The sequence below is a fragment of the Eleutherodactylus coqui genome, chromosome 2 (genome assembly GCF_035609145.1).
Source record: "Eleutherodactylus coqui strain aEleCoq1 chromosome 2, aEleCoq1.hap1, whole genome shotgun sequence".
In the NCBI taxonomy this organism is placed as follows: domain Eukaryota; kingdom Metazoa; phylum Chordata; class Amphibia; order Anura; family Eleutherodactylidae; genus Eleutherodactylus; species Eleutherodactylus coqui.
Genome location: NC_089838.1, coordinates 130,948,313 through 130,970,681, shown reverse-complemented (window position 1 = coordinate 130,970,681; position 22,369 = coordinate 130,948,313). Strand labels below are relative to the sequence as shown.

Below are 22,369 nucleotides of genomic sequence, written 5' to 3'. Positions count from 1 at the left end.
TACCTGTGATTTGATTTTTTTTTTCTTATAAAATCCCATAATTTTTTCAGCTTCAATGGCAGGGTTTTTTTTTCTGTGTACTGAGGTCAGTATGGGAGCAAAATTCTCCACATCCATTGCCATAATTTTTATAGCTTGGTGGGAATTACACTATCTTCTTTGCAATGACAACCCCTTTGATGCAGTTTCCGCCTGGTGCGGCCGCTACATATATAACCAGTTATTCATTTGGTCTGGGGATGTTTTGCTTGCTTTGTGTCACCCCATTTACACTATCAAGAATGTTCCGGTGGGAGAGTTGCTTCATGTAAAATATAACTGTTCTATCACTAATGACATAATGACATTTATAAAACTATTCCTCGTTTAAAAGAATGCAAATATCCATCATGGAAGCTAAACAGAGCCAAATTCATGGTAAACAATAGGGATCGATCTGATCTCTTACAGATGCTTCTGTCTGTTGAAAAAAAGTCATCCTGCGTTAGTATTTTCCACTGAATTTAGTTGTGAATTTCAGGAAATATGCCAGATGGCTAATAAATATGCATCTATTTTGCAGATTGATCTTATTTTCGCACCTATTCTCTGTAATGGTCATAGGAATGTAGAAAAGAAAGACCCAACTTTGGGTTAAGTATTATCGCCCAGTCTATTGTCTAACCACATTGGTCCATCTGGGACCTGGCTCATGCATCATGGGGCATTTATATGTTCACATTACAAATGTGGGTGTTCGGTTTGCATATCTCAAAAACATTTATTTCATGTGTCACTGGCAATTCATTCAATATTAAAAAATCTATTAGTTGTAACACCCCTTGTGTAGTGTATTTGATCACTTGTGTCTGATGTCAACTTCAGTATGTTGGCTGCACTTTTTTCTGCTTAGTCACATGATTACTTTTTGCTTGTTTATTGGTTGTATGTTTCTTTTTAAACTAAGCAGGTGTGTCATGTTCTGATTACACAGGCCAACAATTTTTTTGGAATTTTCTGCTGCATGAGATTTTTTAACTGTTTCTAGGTGCATTTTTAATACTGATTTGTGTGGATGCTATAGTTTTCTTGCAACTTGATATTTTTGATTTTAGTTGGAAAATCTATGCTTTCCCCTTTAATTTCTTTTGTCTTTCATGTTCCACTGACTACGTGCTACATTGTGATTTGTTTACAGTCAAGCAGAGGAGGTTAAATAGAGTGAAGGCCGAACCTCAGAAGGGAATAAGAACATGTCAATCTCACGGTCTGTAATATAGCTTCATCAAGTAGAGACAGATATGTGAATAAACCTGATGCCTTCTGCTACATACATGGATGCTACACACTTCCTCATCAGAGACGGAATATAACGTCTTTTGTGAGGCTTAGTTACAAAACTTACTTCAAAATTCCTCTTGGTGACCAGGACAAGAAATGGGCAACAAAAAGGTTTTACCAAGTATCCGTGCTACATATGTGGGATAGCAGAGCTAGAGAAAAACACTGGGTACAAAAGAAGTGGCCATACCGAGAAACTTTAGAATTAGGAAAAGCAAATAGAGATGAGCGAACGTACTCATCCAAGCTTGATACTCATTCGAATATTAGGGTACTTGAGATGCTCATTACTCGAGACGAACACCACGCGGTACTCGATTAAATTTTATTTCCCTTCCCCACATGTTTAGCGCCCTTTTCTAGCCAATAAACATGCGGGAAAGGCATTACCACTTCCTGCTGACGTGCCAGTCCTCTGCCCGCCAACAGCAGTGGGATCAGGTGACCGCTGAGTACTTAAACTGGTCCCGCCCGCGGCTCGCCTCAGACACATGCTGGCAGAGGTTAGAGAAAGTGCTGATGCTGATATAGGGAAAATCTTAGAGTAGGATCCTCTCTTCAAGAGCCCCAACGGTCCTTCTTAGGGCTACTCACTCTTCATAGTGTGCATTACTGTTGTGGCTGGCTGGGAGCAGTAGTGCACCAATTTTTTTTAAAGCATCTACGCCTGTGCAGGCCATTACAGCTATACTGTTCTGTGTGTGCAGTGCATTAGGCAGAGGTCTCATCGCTAAATCGTACGCAAATATTTCCTGTGCCACTGCAGATCATTTCAGCTATACCGTTCTATGTGTGCAGTGCATTAGGCAGAGGTCTCACTCTCATCGCTAAATAGAACGCAAATATTTCCTGGACCACTGCAGAAAAGCATTTCACAGATACCATTCTCTGTGTTGGGTGAAGTAGCCGCAGTTATTCGCACCATCCACTGGCTGTATAGCTTTTTGTCCCTGTGCAGAGCGTCTCACAATACCCTTTCCTTGGGTGCGGTGAAGTAACCGCAGTTATTCGCACTAACCACTGGCTTTAGAGTTTTCTGCCCCTGCAGAGCATCTCACAATACATTTTCCTTGGGGGCGGGTTGAGGTAGCCGCAGTTACCAACACTATCCACTGGCTTTCTAGTTTTCTCGCACTCCATACAGTCTCTCTTCTCTACAAGTCTCTGTGAGGAGTAAATGACCCTTAGGTATCAGCACAAGACTGCGGTCTAACTTTTCCGATCACAGCATAGAGCCACCCGTATCTACAAGTCTCTGTGTGTGGTGAGTTAGCCACAGTTCTCAGCTTCTCAAATTTATTTGGGCCCTGCTCTATCCTTAATCCGACATGATGAGGAGTAGGGGTAAGGGCCGAGGACGTGGACGCTGGCTTCCAAGTGAGGGTGTGGGCACAGGCCGAGCTCCTGGCCGGGGTGAATGACAGGCGGCTGCTGAGGGACAAGGAGAGCGCCAAGTCCCTATGCTCCCCAACTTCATATCACAATTTGCAGGTCCGCATGGTAGACCTTTATTACAAGCAGAGTAGTGCGAGCAGGTCCTGTCGTAGATGGCAGATAATGCGTCCAGCAATGTATTGAACACCCAGTCTTCTATGCAGTCCGCTTCTCCCGGCCTAGGGACTGCACATCTGAATCCTCTGACTGCTCCTCCTTCTTCCCAGCCTCCTCACTCCATGAAAATGACAGATTCTGAGCATGCAGATGCCGAGGAACTGTTCTCGGGTCCCTGCCCTGAGTGGGGAAAAACGGTTCTTCTCTCACCTGAGGAGTTTGTCGTGACCGATGCCCAACATTGGGAAAGTTCCCGGAGTCCGGGTGATGAGGCTGGGGACTTCCAGCAACTGTCTCAAGAGGTTTTTGTGGATGAGGATGGTGAGATACAGTTGTCTGTCAGTGAGGTAGTAGTAAGGGCAGTAAGTCTGAGGGAGGGGCGCACAGACGATTCGGAGGAAGAGCTGCGCACATTGGGTGACTTTGGTGGAGGCTGGGACCGAGTCAGAGCCTAGGAAGCTCACGTGCTACCCATACCCAGAATAGCAGGTCCTACCTCGGTGCTGGTATCTGCGGTGTATTATGCCACCTCCTTCAAACCCCCCCCCCTCCTCCTCCACCACCTCTACCTCTCAATTAAAAAGTGTGAGCACGTCATCAGCAGTCGGTCGCGTGCGGCAGTACAGCGGTGGGCAAGCATCAGCAAGCCGTGCTGAAACTAATCAGCTTAAGTTACAAGAGGCACATGGCCCCCCAGCTGTTACAGGTTCTGACAGAGCAGACCGACCTCTGGCTTTCGCCGCTGAGCCTCCAACCGGGCTTGGTCGTGTGTGACAACGACCGTAACCTGCAGCTTGGCAGCCTCACACATGTGCCATGCCTGGCCCACATCTTCAACCTGGTGGTTCAGCGGTTTCTGAAAAACCAACCCCACTTGTCTGACCTGCTCGGCAAGGTGTGCCGCGTCTGCACACATTTCCGCAAGTCCACCACAGATGCTGCAACCCTCAGGACACTGCAACGTCGGTTTCAGCTGCCAGAGCACCGACTGCTATGCGATGTGCGCACGCACTGGAATTCTACGCTGCACATGTTGGCCAGGCTGTACGAGCACTGTAGAGCAATTGTGGAATACCAGCTGCAACATGGGGGCAGCGGAGTCATAGTCAGCCTCTACAGTTCTTTACAGAGGAGTGGGCATGGATGGCAGCCATCTGCCAGGTCTTTGGAAACTTTGAGGAGTCTACCCAAATGGTGAGCAGCGATGCGGCCATCATTAGTGTTACCATCCCGCTGCTTTGCCTGCTGAGAAGTTTGCTGCTAAGCATAAAGGCCAACGCTTTGCTGTTAGAACAGGAGACAAGGGATGACAGTACGTCGCTTGATAGCTAGACCACCCTCATGTCTATATCTCAGTGCATTTTGGAGGAGGAGGAGGAGGGGGAAGAGACTTCTGGCCACACTGCAGAGGGTACCCATGCTGCTTGCCTATCATCTGTTCAGCGTGTATGGGTTGAAGAGGAGGAGGAGGAGGATCCTGAAAGTCATCTTCCTAGTGAGGACAACGATGTGTTGCGTACTGGTACCCTGGCACACATGGCTCACTTCATGTTAGGCTGCCTTTCCCGTGACCCTCGCGTTAGACGCATTCTGACAAACACGGATTACTGGGTGTACACCCTTCTAGACCCATGGTATAAGGAGAACTTTTCCACTCTCATTCCCGAAGAGGAAAGGGGTACGAGAGCGATGCAATACCATAGGGCCCTGGTGGAAAAAGTGATGCAAAGTTCTTATCTGACAGCACTAGCTGCAGAAGACGCAGTTCAGAGGGCCAACTAGCAGGGGAGGCACAGGGATCAGGCAGCATGTTCAACGCAGGGCAGGGGAACACTCTCCAAGGCCTTTGCTAGTTTTATGGCTCCCCAGCAAGACTGTGTCACCACTCCCCAGTCAAGGCTGAGTCGGATGGAGCACTGTAAAATGATGGTGAGGGAGTACGTAGCCAATTGTACCCCCCTCCTCCGTGATGCCTCTGCTCCATACAACTATTGGGTTTCAAAGTTGGACACGTGGCACGAACATGTGCTGTACGCCCTGGAGGCGCTGGCCTGCCCTGCCGCTAGCGTCTTGTCAGAGAGGGTGTTTAGTGCAGCTGGGGGGGGGGGGGGAATCATCACAGATAGGCATACCCACCTGTCAACTGCCAGTGCCAAAATGCTTACACTCACAAAGGTGAACAAAGCCTGGATTTCCCCAGACCTCTCTTCTCCACCAGTGGAAAGCAGCAGATCCTAAAGATTCTTTTAGCTGCAACAGGAGAAATATGCATCCTCTCTCGAACACAAAAAAGGGGAAAAGTAGCTTGGTCTATCCCTTTTGAATCTTACTCCTCCTCTTCCTCCTAAAACAGCATGTCATCACGCTGAACCGCCAATTTTTCGCAGGCCAAAAGGCACTGTTAAAACCAATGTTTTTGGAGGGCTGCCTCCAGGCTCTGTTACAAATAAAGCAACAACGAGCTGTATCTTTAAAAAATGTTTATGGGTTTCACCTGCCCTCGGGGTTAAGCAATTTTTCAGGGGTACACTTATACTCTTGGTACACCACTTTTTCAGGCCCTCAACTATACTCTTAGGCAACTAATTTTTCCAGCCTTCGCCTATACTCTTGGCCAACGATTTTTTTCAGGTGTTCGCCTATACTCTTGGTACACCAATTTTTCAGGCCTTCGCCTATGCTCTTAGCCAACACATTTTTCCTGCCTTCGCCTATACTCTGGGCAAACTCATTTTTTCAGGTGTTCGCCTATACTCTTGGAACACCAATATTTGAGGGCTTCGCCTATACTCTTGCAACAGAAATGTTTCAGGGATTCGCCTATACACTTGCTACTAAAAGGTTTGAGGGGTTCGCCTATACTCATGCAACAGAAAAGTTTCAGGGATTCGCCTATACTCTTGCTACAGAAATGTTTCAGGGGTCTGCCTATACACTTGCTACTAAAAGGTTTGAGGGGTTCGCCTATACACTTGCTACTGAAAGGTTTGAGGGATTCGGCTATACTTTTGCAACAGAAAAGTTTCAGGGTTCCGCCTATACACTTACTACTGGAAGGTTTGAGGGGTTCGCCTATACACTTGCTACTAAAAGGTTTGAGGGGTTCGCCTATACACTTGCTACTAAAAGGTTTGAGGGGTTTGCCTATACTCTTGCTACAGAAATGTTTCAGGGGTCTGCCTATACTGTGGGTACACAAAGGTTTCCCATAGCGGTGTTCAGCTGTCTGGCACAAAAACACTGAATGACTTGGGCAGAACTGTGGGCCGAGGTCCTTGGCGGGGTGAAACTCTGCCATGTTTTGGCAATCTGATTACTTCATATTTAATACTTTCCTTGGGTTTCAGGGGCTCGCCTATGCTGTGGGTGCAAAGATTTCCCATTAGGATGTTTTAGCTATCTGGCACAAATACGCTGAATGACTTGGGTAGGGCGCAGAAGGCTTCCCCCATTGCGGTGTTCTGCTATCTGACACCTACACAGAATGAAGTGTGTGGGGACACACGTATTTCCCATAGCTATGTAACTCACGGCACCTTGGGTCACACAAGGTGGAGGCTGGGACCGAGCCTGACCCTGGGCCCGCTCACGTGCTTCCCACACAGAGTATTGCAGGTCCTACCTCAGTAACATTTTTTTCAGGCTTATTATACCACCTCCTCCTCCTGCTTGGGGTCTGGGGATCTGCGCTGGTCGACATGTATTATCTCTCGTGCTAAAAATTACCACAGTTATCCGAGATACTGGATTGGAGCATTCACAGGAAGTGTAACGAATTTCATGAGGCTTTCACAGGGTCACTGTATACCTGTGGTGGCTACTTTTGCGACACCTCCTGCATTAAACCAATCTTTGGTGTTAGTATGCGCTGCTGCATTGTGGAGATGTGTAGAAGTGCTGGCACCAGAGTCCCCTTATGCCCACGTTTGCGGCTCCTGACAATTTTGTGACGGAGGTGGCAGGGGATTGGAATGATGATCGTACATCAATTTACCATCAATTCTCATCAGCATTGTGGGCTATCGCCCACATTTTCAAAGAGAGTCGATGCCTGGCCCTGCCAACCGTCTGCAGTGTGTGTCTCCGGTTCCTCCTCATCCAAGACGCACTTATAAATAGACATGAGGGTGGTGTGGCTATGAAGCGAGCGTGTGGCATGAGGGCAACTGAACGCTGTGCAGTGAAAATTTTGTGTGCGCTGTGGACTCAGGCTCGTGCAGGGGATTGGACAGCAATGCCAGTATGTAACCCAGGAGAAGAGGCAGCGGTGTCACCTGCAGGCGGTGATTGTCCTTGGTTGCAGCTAGTGTGGTGCTAAGCGAAGATGTGCCAGCACGTGTGCCATGCTAATAATGGTCTGTCCCAAGTAAATTGTTAGGGGGGGTGACCGTCAGGCTCTTGCCCCCAATTTGGCTTAATAGTGGGACCGGGGTGCCTCAGATGCAGCCATGCATGCTGTCCCTGCCGTTCCCTATCCAATTCTGTGGCGTTTCCATGACTTTCTGATGTTGTCAGGTGTTTCACACAACCTCCCCCATGCAGAGCATTGGTCAGCTTGAAATATGCTCGAGTCCCCCATTGACTTCAATGGGGTTCGTTACTCGAAACGAGCTCTTGAGCATTATGAAAAGTTCGACTCGAGTGCCAAGCACCCGAGCATTTTGGTGCTCGCTCATCTCTAAAAGCAATCATTGTGAAGGAACCTATCATCAGTCAAGACAGAATAATTTTCCCCCCACTCCACATCAAGCTTGGCATGTTAAAGCAGCTTGTGAGAGCATTGGATACATATGGTGATTGTTTCCAGTATATGGTTTCTGCACTTCTAGCTTTATCTTTTGAGGAAACTAAAGCAGGAGTGTTCAACGGTCCTCAAATTCGTGTTCTTTTACGTGATGAGAAATTTGTCAAGAAAATGAATAGGAACAGGCAGCATGGATGTCTTTTGTAGAAGTTACTAAAAATTTTCTTGGTAACAAAAAAGCTGAGAACTTGTTGAAAAAATGTTAGTGGCCTTTCGTGAATTTGGATGCAACATGAGTGTTAAGCTGCATTTCCTTAACAGTCATCTCGATCAGTTCCCAGAAAACTTTGCGGATGTTAGTGATTAGCAGGGAGAACACTTCCATCAAGACTTGCGTACAATGGAGGAAAGATATCAAGCACGATGGGATAAGAACATTATGGCAGACTACTGCTGGTCCATAAAATGCGATTGCCCTGAGCAAGTACATAAACACAAAAGCTATAAACGTAAACTTCTGCTGGACTAGAACTAGTGCCGACTGTAATGGCCTATCAGAAAGTTGTTGTTCATTACTCTACATGTTTTGTAAATAATAAATACATTTGTATCATATCAACTAAGATTTTTATTTCCCTATGTACCATGTACTTAATTGTGTTGAAAATGCCTTAAAGTGAAATATTTAAATGCTAAATTGCCAAAAAACTAGAGCTTACAGTAAAAAACTAACTCCAGATTTGATATCGGGTTACTCAAATTATACTAAAACAAGTGTTCATATAAATGCAACAAAAAATTTGTTGGCCAGTGTTATTCATCTCTTCTGGTGAAGTTGGTCTAGTCCACATTTTCCTTGGTGTTCTCATCCTGATTCAGTTAAGTAGCTGGTATATTAGAGTTGCTCCTGCCATCACCCCTGTTGCTTATAGTTGTTACCACCTGTTCTTAGATTTTCCTCATTTCCAACTAGGGTAAGTACAGGTGGCCGCTAGGTTCTAGCATGTGGCTGTACCTATCAAGGCAACTGTCCCACTTTAGACAAGGGTTTAGAAGTGGGTTTTCCCCGCTTTTGGCCGTTAAGGCTAGATTTCCACTATTTCCCCCTTATTTGTGTTTAGGTGGTGGTTTTGATGTTTTTATATGAGACCTACTGGTGTTTAATTGTGCTATGTGAATATTGCCTTGCTAGGCGTAGTGCATAAACACTCAGCATGGATGTGACAATCGCCAATAGCTTACACACCACTGAAAGTTATAACTCAGTATGAAGTATATCTAAAGACGCTCCCAAACCACAACAGTACATTTTCACCTTTCTAAGATTGCCTACTCCTACTGCAAATATACTCAATTTTTGACAGCAAGCATTTAGATTAAATTGTGATAATTCCCTGTACATGTTTATACTGTATCTCACTTCAAAAAATCTATTAATCCTAAACCTATAATAAAATAAAAAATATCTGCTGTCATATTGTAATGGTATGTAAACATTTTATGAGGTGGGGATATATGACTTCCTGTCAGTAATCCATTGGAAGAGCATTACAGTCAGCCTCAAAATACTGAACTGGCTGATAAAAGAGGAACAACATTTAGTTGCAAATTTTTCACTGAATATGTTCATAGGGAAACAGCTTTTTCAATTATCCAACATATTTTCTCCTATATCGTAGGATTTAAACAAAAATTTAAAAATTAATTTCACCCTTTAAAATAGTACATTAAACGTGCTTTTACATGGGATAGCCAATCAGGCATAGATGCCCAACAGGCCGTCTCAGCTTTTACACAGTAATGATCATCGCTGGTGAATGAAGGAGCAGGCTGGGAGATCCAAGAGTCAGACAGGACTGAATGGATAGAATTGGAAACGTTGTACATTTTGGCAACCCACCCACCTCCATTCACAGTATTCAGGCAGTTGATCATCTATGAACAACTGCCCGTTTATACGGGCCGATTCATCCTTTAGTTTATATGCATGCAGAAACTGAACAAACTAATTTACCGTTTGCTGTTCATTCGTGCATGCATTTAGACTGAAAGATTCTTGCCGATTGTGAGAATCTGAAAAAATTTTGGACCTATATAAAAGAGCCCTAACTTAGCATCTTATAAGTCATTCTATAATGAGGTTTAATGGTCAATGTTAACTCTGCAGGATTTTAAAATTTTTGAAAAATATAGCTCGTGACTAGACATGAGCAAGCACCAAAATGCGCGGGTGCTCGTTGCTCGAGTCGAACTTTCCGCGATGCTCGAGGGTTCATTTCGAGTAATGAACCCCATTGAAGTCAATGGGCGACTCGAGCATTTTTGTATATCAGCCATGCTCCGCTAAGGTTTTCATTGGTGAAAATCTGCAAAACCCAAGAAAGTGCTGGAGACGACACAGAAACGGATAGGGCAGGCGAGGGGCAACATGCTGGGCTGCATTTCAGGTTCCCAGGTCCCACTATTCAGCCACAATAGTGGCAAGAGTGGGCCCCCCCCCCACCTAACAATTTTTACTTAGGACAAATCCTCATTAGTAAGCCACACCTTAGCTAAGCACCACACTACCTCCAACTAAGCACAAGCACTGCCTGCGGGACACACCCCTGCCTCTTCTCCTGGGTTGCATGCTGCCCACACCCCCCGCACGACCCAGTGTCCACAGCGCACACCAAAGTGTCTCTGCGCAGCCTTCAGCTGCCCTCATGCCACATGCTGGCCTCACAGCCACACCACCCTCATGTCTATGTATAAGTGCGTCAGTCATGAGGAGGAACCGGAGGCACACACTGCAGAGGGTTGGCAGGGCCAGGCAGCGACCCTCTTTAAAAGGGGCGGAGCGATAGCCCACAATGCTGTACAGAAGCAATGAGACATACAATCCTATGCCATCTCCGTCAGGAGCTGCAAACGTGGGCATAGCAATGGGGAATCTATGTGCCACACAGTATTCATTCTGTCAAGGTGTCACATAGCTCAATCCACACTGCAAGGGGAAAGCCGTCAGCGCTCTACCCCCTACCCAAGTCAGTCAGTGTCTTTGTGCCAGACAGGTCAAACACCGCAATGGGAACTAAGTTTGCACCAACAGCATAGGTGGGTCCTAGGAAGCCCAAGACATGAACAAAAAATTGATCTGAGCGGCCAAACATGGCAGACCTGCACCACGCCCACGACATAGGCCTTGGCCCACAGCGTCAGCAATCCTAGGCAGGAAGCAGACTTTCACTGCACCCAGGACATAGGCCTCTGCACAAACCCTCAGCAATCGTGGGCCTACAGCGGACTCCTATGCTAGCGTAGCTGTGCACGTCTCATTAGCGCTGTATTGCTCCTGTACTTTGTCCCAATGCAGTGCCACGGATAGTAGAGCTAACGTCAGATTAAATACAGGTGGGCTTCGGCCCACACTGCATGCCCCAGTCTGACCGGGGTTTTTTATAAATAGTCACAGGCAGGTACAACTCCGCAATGGGAATTCCGTGTGCACCCACAGCATGGGTGGCTCCCGGGAAACCACCGGCAGTACATAAATATATCCCATTGCAGTGCCCAGCACAGCTGAGGTAACGTCAGATTAAATGCAGGTAGGCTTCGGCCCACACTGCATGCCCCAGCCAGACTGGGTTTTTTTTATAAGTAGACACAGGCAGGTACAACTCCCTATTCTGAAGTCCGTGTGGACCGACAGCATGGGTGGGTTCCAGGAAGCCACCGGCGGTACCTAAATAAATCCCATTGCATTGCCCAGCACAGCTGAGGTAACGTCAGATTAAATGCAGGTGGGCTTCAGCCCACACTGCATGCCCCAACCTGACCAGGGTTTTTAATTCATAGACACAGGCAGGTACAAATCCCCTATGTGAAGTCCCTGTGGACCCACAGCATGGGTGGCTCCCTGGAACCCACCGGCGGTACATAAATAAATCCCATTGCATTGCCCAGCACAGCTGAGGTAACGTCAGATTAAATGCAGGTGGGCTTTGGCCCACACTGCATGCCCCAGTCAGACTGGGGTTCTTTATAAGTAGACACATGCAGTTACAACTCCGTGTGGACCGACAGCATGGGTAGGTCCCAGGAAGCCACCGGCGGTACATAAATAAATCCCATTGCAGTGCCCTGGACAGCAGAGCTAACGTCAGATTAAATGCAGGTGGGCTTCGGCCAAGAATGTTTTCATTGTTGGAGGAGGAGGACGGGAAAGTTTTTGAGGTAGTACATGTCCTGTTCCCGTGTCCGTGGTTATATGCACCTTCCCAGTGACCGCGTCGCTGAACAGTTGTCGCGCCTGTGGAGCCTAGTAGCGTGGCCTCGCCACCATCATGTCTTTGGGAAGCCTCCGTTTCCACTACCCTGTAACATTGCAGTAGCAGCAGTATAGGCAGAGCCGAGAATTAGTAACATTTCAGCGGTAAGAGTATCCACAAACTCCTGTAACATTTCATTGGCAGCAGTGAGGACATACCCCACTAACATTTCATTTGCAGCAGTATACACAGACCCCAGTAACATTTCAGTAGTATCAGTATAGACAGACCCCAGTAACAGTAACATAGAAGCAGTAGGGACAAAGCAGCAGATTGACATTTCCCTGGCAGCAGTGTAGGGAGAGCATAGTATTGGTAAGATTTCAGTAGTAGGAGTATAGTCAGGCCCCAGTAAAAGTAACGTAGAAGCAGTAGGGACAAAGCAGCAGATTGACATTTCCCTGGCAGCAGTGTAGGGAGAGCATAGTATTGGTAAGATTTCAGTAGTAGGAGTATAGTCAGGCCCCAGTAAAAGTAACGTAGAAGCAGTAGGGACAAAGCAGCAGATTCACATTTCCCTGGCAGCAGTGTAGGGAGAGCATAGTATTGGTAAGATTTCAGTAGTAGGAGTATAGACAGGCCCCAGTAACATTAACGTAGAAGCAGTATGGGCAAAGCCCACTATTAGTTACATTTCTGTTATAGCAGTATAGACCTGCCCCAGTAACATTTCCGTTGAAGCATTATGGGCAGAGCCCAGTATTAGTAAAATTACAGTAGTAACAGTATACACCAACCAAGGTAACATTTCAGGAGCAGAAGTATCGGCAGACCGAAGTAACATTTCTGTTGCTGAAGTATAGTCAGACCCCTGTGGCATTACTGTGGCAGAAGTATAGGTAGGCAGAACAGAGTTACATTTCTGTAGCAAAAGTGTAGTCCAACCCCAGACACAGTGGTGTACCATGAGTGCAGGCGAAGCCAATAAAAATTACTTGGATTACATTGTAGGCGAGGGCCCGAAAAATTGTTGTACCAACAGTACAAATGTACCCCTGAAAAAATGCCCATGCCCAACCCAGAGGGCAGATGAAATCCATTAATCGCTTAGCGTACTGTGGCTTAATTTTTAACTAGGCCTGGAGGCAGCCCAGTCTAAAAAACAATTGGTTCAGGTGGAAGTTTCAATGTTTTAATGAGAATTGAAACAGATAAATATTATTAAGAAAAGTTATATGAGCCTTTTGGCCCACTGAAAAATTGCCCATTCGCGGTGATTACGAGAGGTTTCAGGAGGAGGAGCCGGAGGAGGACGAATACCATACACAGATTGACAAAGTTCTTTAGGTAGCGCTGCTGTCCGCTGGTGGAGAAGAAAAGTCTGGGGAAATCCAGGCTTTGTTCATCTTTATGAGTGTAAGCCTGTCGGCGCTGTCAGTTGATAGGTGGGTACGCTTGTCCGTGATGATTCCCCCAGCTGCACTAAACACCCTCTCTGACAAGACGCTAGCCGCAGGGCACGCCAACACCTCCAGGGCATACAGCGAGAGTTCGGGCCACGTGTCCAGCTTTGACACCCAGTAGTTGTACGGAGCAGAGGCGTCACGGAGGACGGTGGTACGATCGGCTGCGTACTCCCTCACCATCTTCTTACAGTGCTCCCTCCGACTCAGCCTGGACTGGGGAGGAGAGAGACAGTCTTGCTGGGGAGGCATAAAGCTGGCAAAGGCCTTGGAGAGTGTTCCCCTGCCTGCGCTGAACATGCTGCCTGATCTCCGCGCCTCCCCTTCTACGTGGCCCTCGGAACTGCGCCTTCTGCCACTAGCGCTGTCAGATGGGAAGTTTACCATCAGTTTGTCCACCAGGGCCCTGTGGTATTGCATCACTCTCAAACCCCTTTCCTCTTCGAGAATGAGAGTGGAAAGGTTCTCCTTATACCGTGAGTCAAGTAGTGTGTACACCCAGTAATCCATAGTGGCCAGAATGCGTCTAACACGAGGGTCACGAGAAAGGCATGCTAACATAAACTCAGCCATGTGTGCCAGGGTACCTGTACACAACATATGGCTGTCCTCACTAGGAAGATCACTTTCAGGATCCTCTTCCTCATCCTCCTCCTCAGGCCATACACGCTGAATGGATGATAGGCAAGCAGCATGGGTACCCTCTGCAGTGGGCCCAGCTGTCTCTTCCTCCTCAGGCTCCTCCCCCTCCTCCTCCTCCACGCGCTCAGATATAGACATGAGGGTGCTCTGACTATCCAGTGACATACTGTCTTCCCCCGCCTCCGTTTCCGCCCGCAAAGCATCAGCCTTTATGCTTTGCAGGGAACTTCTCAACAGGCATAGCGGGGGAATGGTGACGCTAATGATTGCAGCATCGCCGCTCACCATCAGGGTGGACTCCTCAAAGTTTCCAAGGACCTGGCAGATATCTGCCATCCAGGCCCACTCCTCTGTAAAGAATTGAGGAGGCAGACTCCCACTTCGCCGCCCATGTTGGAGTTGGTATTCCACTATAGCTCTACGCTGCTCATACAGCGGGGACAACATGTAAAGCGTAGAGTTCCACCGAGTGGGCACGTCGCAAAGCAGTCGGTGCACTGGCAGATGAAACCGATGTTGCAGGGTGCGCAGGGTGGCAGCGTCCGTGTTGGACTGGCGGAAATGTGCGCAGAGCCAGCGCACCTTGCCGAGGAGGTCTGACAAGTGTGGGTAGCCTTTCAGAAACCGCTGAACCACCAAATTAAAGACGTGGGCCAGGCATGGCACGTGCGTGAGGCTGCCGAGCTGCAGAGCCGCCACAAGGTTACGGCCGTTGTCACACACGACCATGCCCGGTTGGAGGCTCAGTGGCGAAAGCCAGCGGTCGGTCTGCTCTGTCAGACCGTGCAACAGTTCGTGGGCCATGTGCCTCTTCTCTCCTAAGCTGAGTAGTTTCAGCACGGCCTGCTGACACTTGCCCACCGCTGTGCTGCTGCGCCGTGCGACACCGACTGCTGGCGACGTGTTGCTGGTGACAAGTCTTGATTGCGAGGTAGAGGTTGCGTTGGAGGAGGAGGAAGGTTTAGTGGAGGTGGCATACACCGCTGCAGATACCAGCACCGATCTGGGGCCCGCAATTCTGGGGGTGGGTAGTACATGAGCGGTCCCAGGCTCTGACTCGGTCCCAGCCTCCACTAAATTCACCCAATGTGCCGTCAGGGAGACATAGTGGCCCTGCCCGCCTGTGCTTGTCCACGTGTCAGTTGTAAAGTGGACCTTGGCAGTAACTGAGTTGGTGAGGGCGCTTACGATGTTGCGTGAGACGTGGTCGTGCAGAGCTGGGACGGCACACCATGAAAAATAGTGACGACTGGGGACAGAGTAGCGTGGGGCTGCCGGTGCCATCATGTTTTTGAACGCCTCAGTTTCCACCAGCCTGTAGGGGAGCATCTCCAGGCTGATCAATTTGGCTATGTGGACATTTAAAGCTTGAGCGTGCGGGTGCGTGGCGGCGTATTTGCGCTTTCGCTCCAACAATTCTCTTAGCGACAGCTGGACGCTGCGTTGAGAGACATTGCTGGATGGGGCCGAGGACAGCGGAGGTGAGGGTGTGGGTCCAGGCCAGGAGACGGTCGTGCCTGTGTCCCAAGAGGGGGGTTGGATCTCAGTGGCAGGTTGGGGCCCAGGGTAAGAGGCAGTGGTGCAAGCTTGAGGCGGTGAACGGCCTTCGTCCCACATTGTGGGGTGCTTGGCCATCATATGCCTGCGTGAGGCTGGTGGTGGTGGCTCCCCGGCTGATTTTGGCACGACAAAGGTTGCACACCACTGTTCGTCGGTCGTCCGGCGTCTCCGTGAAAAACTGCCACACCTTAGAGCACCTTGGCCTCTGCACGGTGGCTTGGCGCAAGGGGGTGCTTTGGGAAACAGCTGGTGCATTATTCGGTCTGGCCCTGCCTCTACCCCTGGCCACCCCACTGCCTCTTCCAACCTGTCCTGCGGCTGCAATTGCCTTCCCCTCTGAAGACCGGTCCTCAGTTGGCTTATCAAACCAGGTGGGATCAGTCACCTCATCGTCCAGTGGCTCTTCCTCCGAATCCTCTGTGCGCTCCTCCCTCAGACTTACTGCCCTTACTACTACCTCACTGATAGACAACTGTGTCTCATCGTCATCATCCTCCTCACCCACTGAAAGCTCTTGAGACAGTTGCCGGAAGTCCCCAGCCTCATCCCCCGGACCCCGAGAACTTTCCAAAGGTTGGGCATCGGTCACGACAAACTCCTCCGGTGGGAGAGGAGCCATTGCTGCCCAATCTGGGCAGGGGCCCGAGAACAGTTCCTGGGAGTCTGCCTGCTCCTCAGAATGTGTCATTTTCATGGAGTGAGGAGGCTGGGAGGAAGGAGGAGCAGCAGCCAGAGGATTCAGAGTTGCAGCAGTGGACGGCGTAGAAGGCTGGGTGGTTGATAGATTGCTGGATGTACTTTCTGCCATCCACGACAGGACCTGCTCACACTGCTTCGTTTTTAATAAAGGTCTACGACGTGGACCCAAGAATTGTGATATGAAGCTGGGGACCCCAGAAACTGTCCTCTCTCCTACTCCCGCTGCAGCCGGCTGTGATTCACCTGGACCAGGAACTCGTCCTATGCCCAGACCCTCACTTGGGACTCCACGTCCTCGACCGCGTCCACGTCCTCTGCCCCTACCCCTACCCCTCAGCATGCTGGATTAAGAATTGAGCAGAGACAGAGCGGTGTAAAAATGTTTGTGAATTATTGCCGCGCAGTTGCTGGCTGCCAGCGGTAATATAACGCTAAATGAAGCCAGAGAAAATTATAAGGAAGGCTGCACGCATGCTAGGCTGTGAACTATGCAGTTTGGATGGACGTGAAGTCCCACAGGCCACGCAGGCACATGCACTGGGTAAGTGTTAGCCGTAAAAAGGAATTTTTGTTTAAAGGGGTTGTCTCGCGAAAGCAAGTGGGGTTAAGCACTTCTGTATGGCCATATTAATGCACTTTGTAATATACATCGTGCATTAAATATGAGCCATACAGAAGTTATTCACTTACCTGCTCCGTTGCTGGCGTCCCCGTTGCTATGGCTCCGTCTAACTTCGGTGTCTTCTTGCTTTTTTAGACGCGCTTGCGCAGATCTATCTTCTCCATTCGGCTTGGCTCGGCATCACCGGCATTTTGGCTCCGCCCCCTTGTATGCGTCATCGCGAAGCTCCGCCCCTGTCACATGTGCCGATTCCAGCCTAAGAAGAACCGTTGGGGTACTTGTACACAGGATTCTACACTACCACTGTCCCTGCCTGACCAATAGTGCCCCTATACTGAAGTACAGACTGCAGCCTGAGAACGCTACAGCCTGCACGCCCGATATACATAAAAAAAAAAAAATTGTGCAAAAGTAATGCACTAGGTGAGCTGTGGCCCTAAGAAGGGCTGTTGTGGTTCTTGAAGACGCTAACACTGTTCCTATAGCAGCAGCAGCAGCACTGTCCCTGATCTCTCTTAGCGTGTGTCTGTGGCGAGCCGCGGGTGGGGCTGATTTAAATACTTGGGGGTCACTTGATCTCGCCAACCACTCACTGCAGGGGGGTGGGATAGGGCTGGAACGTCCCCGTCACGTGCCGATTCCAGCCAATCAGGAGGCTGGAACCGACACACGTCATGGGGCGGAGCTACGCGATGACACGTACAAGGGGGCGGAGCCAAAACGCTGATGCTGCTGAGCCGAGCCGAAGGGAGAAGACCCATCTGCGCAAGCGCGTCTAAAAAAGCAAGAAGACACCGAAATTAGACGGAACCATGGCGACGGGGACGCTAGCAACGGAGCAGGTAAGTGAATAACTTCTGTATGGCTCATATTTAATGCACGATGTATATTACAAAGTGCATTAATATGGCCATACAGAAGTGTATAACCCCACTTGATTTCGTGAGACAACCCCTTTAAGTTTCCTTGAGTAGGCCCAGATCTCTATCAACACCATCTTGCTAGTTTTTAACGGATCCCTAATTTAAACATTCCTTTAAACTTCTTAACCTCTTTCCCCATCAGCCTAGCTGCACTGTCCCTGGTTAGGTGCAATATATCCCTGCCTAGTATGCAAGTAGGCTCCATTCTCTTTCTAAACCCCCTTGATGACTATTTATATATGTCTTTCCTCTAGTAGTCCCTAGCTTAAATGCTTCTCCAACCTTCTAGTCATCTTTCCCTCCAGTCATCTGCACCTTCCCCATTAAAGGGCTAATATATTGATGACCTATCCTTTGGATACTTCATTAATACCAGATTGGTGGGGATCCACTGCTCACAATCCCCACCAATCAGCTGTCTGAAGAGGCAAGCACCAAGCCTATTCTCAGGCATGTAGCGTCACGTTCATCAGTCACAAGGCCTGAGAGCAGCTCATTCCCATTCAAATGCATGGTGCACAAATAGTTGAAGGACAGCAGCATAGAAGGTGATTGTTGGATATGTGTTAAATAAATCTGACTCACCTGGTGTGAGCAGCCCATTGCAGACATGTAACCACACTGCTGATCCTTGCTTGCCTATACATATAGTTATGGTTGTCCCCTCCACCAATGAATCCCTATCGATGCCCAAAGTGAACAGGAAACAGTCTAGAGTTATGCCCAAGGTACTTCTGTACCTCGGCTGCAGAATCAAGGAAATAGCAGGTTACAAAAATCCTGTTCTACAAAAGTATATGGTTAGTTACAAAGTAAAAAGGTATAAGGTTAAACTTACTTTGTTGAGGGGTTCATGATAATTAATGAACCTCCTCAAGAATCTAGGATAGCCTTCACAAGCTTGCATATTGTGCTTGACAAAGGAGGCAAGCGTGTTATTAGACCACCATAACGCGTTGTACTTTTTTATACTGTCCTGTTGTATTTGGCAATAAAGAATAGAACAGCGTTCACTCTCCGAAAGAAATTTGAATGGACCATGCATTTATTGTCTGTCTGCTGTCTCGAACACCATGTCCTCCCTTTTTCTCAAACTCAACCTCTCAAAAACTGACCTCCTTGTCTTTCCACCCTCTACCAGCAAACCTCCTCCTAACATCACCATATCACCCCACACATCCAATCTCTGGCCAGAACCTGCCACTTGCACCTCAGGAACATTGCAAAAATCCGGCGGTTCCTGACCACGGACACGCTAAAGACTCTCGTTGTTGCCCTCATCAATTCCAGACTCGACTACTGCAACTCACTGCTAATTGGCCTCCCGGGCACCAGACTCTCCCCTCACCAATCCATACTAAATGCGGCAGATAGACTCATTTTTCTGTCCAGCCGTTTCTGAGATGCCTCTGCACTATGCCAGTCGCTGCATTGGCTGCCCATGTATTACAGAACTCAATTTAAACTCATTACCCTCACTCACAGAGCTCTCCATGGCGCCACGCCCCCATATATCCCTTCCCTCCTGTCCATACAGCACCCAGCCCTTGCGCTGTGCTCTGCCAACATGCTCAGATTAGATGTTTTCCTTATACGAACCTCACATTCTCGCCTCCAGGACTTCACCAGAGCAGCACCGACCCTATGGAATGCTCTACCCCAGAATATCCGGATTATCACTGATGCATGAAACTTCAAAGTGCCCTAAAGACTCACCTCTTCAAAGAAGCATACTAACTCCCCTGACTTTAGTCCCCTGCTCTCAAACTATGCCCATCATGTACACTCCCTGCTCCCCCACTCCATCCCGATTGAGCCCCCAATGCATCAAATGTGCTGCGAAATAAGTTGGTGCTATACAAACAAAGACTATTATTATTATTGTGATGGCTAGCCTGAATTCTTGAGAAGATTTGTTGTTTATCATGACCCCTCAACAAAGTCTGTCTAACCTTATATCTTTCACTTTGTTTCTAACCACACACTTTTGGAGCACGGAATTTTTGTAACCTGCAATTTCCTTCATTCAAGTGCAAGAAATTGAGCTGTTATATCAGGCACAGACATTATGTAATGCACAGCGCTGTGTCTTGTATGGACTAAAGCAATCGGCATGCTCACCCATGCAGCGAACCACACCTATCCAATATTAATGACCTATCCCGAGATCTACAATATCTTACCCCTTTAAGATGTAACCTGTCCATATTGAACATGCAATTGAATATATAGTCCATAGAACCTATTGTAATTGATCCCTTTCCTTAAAAAGATCAAGTTCTCTTTTGTTCCATCTTGCTCGCTGCTTCTGTATTTGCCCTTCTCCCTTCCTACTTACAATACTCCATCAGCATTCTAACGACCCTTTCCAAAGGCAGGGCTAGCTCTTTTGGTACCTAAGGCAGGAGTTTCAAAATGCCCTCCACTCCCAAACAAAGTTCAGCCTGATACCTGTGAGAAGGACCTTTGTTCAGGTGACAGTTATCAGCCTAATTCATTCAGTAACATGCATGGTTGGTATGTTAATCCCCCCTCAGTGGTGTCTACCGCTTGTCTCGGCCCTGTCTTCCCCAGCACTGCTACATCATCTCCTATTAGACACAGTCCATTTTTATCTAACATGCAAATTTGCTCCTAAGGTTATAGTTGATGCCTGGATTAAATGTCTCTCTCAGGGATCCCTCGGGGTTTCCATTACTTTTGATGGCAAGAACAGTACCACATGCAGTGCTGTCCTTGCCATAAAACTGACAATGCCACCAAATCCAGCTCAGTGCTGTGGCTTTTGTTATAACTGAAGGCAATAGGGCAGATTTGAACAGAGCCGTACATGCAGTTAATATACAGTTGTTTTCTTAAATGCAGTTAATACTCACACATCCACCATCATCTTTATATGAAAAGTCTTTATTGATACATCCACTGCTCCGTTTCTCCAGGACAGTGAAATTATAAATGCATAGCGCTGTTCTGTCGTTGGATGCTGTATTGTTTGTAGTAAATATTCCAGCCCATAGGAAACCTTCTGAAGAGTGAAATAAAAATGAGGATAAAATAATCTTTCTTTGCAGTTTGCTCCCACATGTGAGATTGGACTGAGTATGAAAACTCAAAAGCTGATCGTTTTCATGCAGTACGACAACCCTGGCAGTACTGCCAGCAGACGGGTTATAAGGGAAGATGAACATATCCTTCCATTGGAATGCATCAACATAGTTCAGACCTGCTCTGTTATCATTTAATGCAACAGAAGATAATGAATCCTTAATTGTAAATGCGTCGTCCGTTTTACTTCTTAAAATAATTGTTCCTATATCTTCTTCACAGCTTTCAATCTTATTAAATTTTGCAACAAATAAGTTGATAGAATTTTCTTTAAAGAATATAAGACCTCTAGCGGCATGCTCCGGGTCCTCAGGTACAATGCATGGTAGAGTATTTCCCACAGCCTTTAGGGTGTCCACATGTAGCTCCCTGCAGGATCCCTTCTCCTCATTCCAACAAGTGAGCACGGTGTCATTGTAGACAAGTAGGATTTTGTTATAGTAGGTTGGTTGGCGGACGCTGACTTGTTCTTCCGTGCAGACTCGGTCATTTTCACCATGTGGGCCTGTTGTCTTCAGCATCTGCAGAGTGCGATTAAGTTTGTACAGACAATTTTCTGTGGCGACTATAATATACTGCCTCCCGACGGCAATGTTATTGATAGGATGCTTGAAAATGAAAGATTCTTCATTGTAAACAGGCTCTATCGACATAAAGATGAAGAAGAGAAAGAGTGGAATCCGTGACATCCTGAGCCAACAGCCTCTGCTCTAGCTCTGAACTTATAGTAAGTCCTGCAGTCGCCTTGTATCACAGATGGCTGGAAACCTACACGTTAAATGTATTTGGCAATTGTGTACAAGTTCCTGTTTCTAACACAACTAGCTAAAGTTCTAACTAATCTCGGCTATCAAAATGCTAACTTCCTAAATTACAAAACCACTTGCACTCAGGGAGTTGCAGGATGTTTTAAGTAATGTTTTCTGTTGAGTGTGATGACTATATACAATGTGGTGCATTTATAGTCATTTCTTCTTTTTCACTTGTCTTTGCTGACTTTTAAAAATTGAAACCGTTATAACGGCATTTTCTATTAATGCTTTGCAGATGCATCTAATAATATTTATTAGGATAAGAGTTCATGCACACATGAAACATGTACAGCGGCTGTCCAACTCCTTAGTATGGTAAGCTCTCCTAGCTGACGAATGAGACCTATTCTTACCTTAAAGCAATAGGGAGAAGTCCTTCATATATATGGAGTCTGACGCAACATGGATACCTCCATATGCCTGTGTATGAAATCTGAGACAAACGGGGTTACAGGGCCCACATAACTCCATACAAACTGTGGCCATGAGTATGGGCCCTCATAGTGATTTTGCTGGTTGCTTGGAAAACTGTAGAAATGCCTAAACATGTTCAAATAGTATGATGGATTATATAGCCGATTGACAATACACGGATCTACGGATGCCCCTCACCTTCACTTACAGATCATGCGGCACAAAACCTTCTAGTGCCATAATATGCAGCATCCAGTGCAGGAC

At 47.5% G+C, this 22,369-nt stretch overlaps 1 protein-coding gene across 1 annotated transcript in view; it reads right to left on the bottom strand.

The window, feature by feature from the left end:
• The window catches only part of PLXNC1 (plexin C1), a 132,985-nt gene extending 111,289 nt beyond the window's left edge, over nucleotides 1–21,696 (bottom strand). The window contains exon 1 of the mRNA XM_066591529.1: nucleotides 20,651–21,696. Coding sequence (XP_066447626.1) covers nucleotides 20,651–21,568 — 918 coding nt within the window. The 5' untranslated portion in view covers nucleotides 21,569–21,696. The remainder of the gene's footprint in view (nucleotides 1–20,650) is intronic.
• Nucleotides 21,697–22,369: the final 673 nt, after the last annotated feature.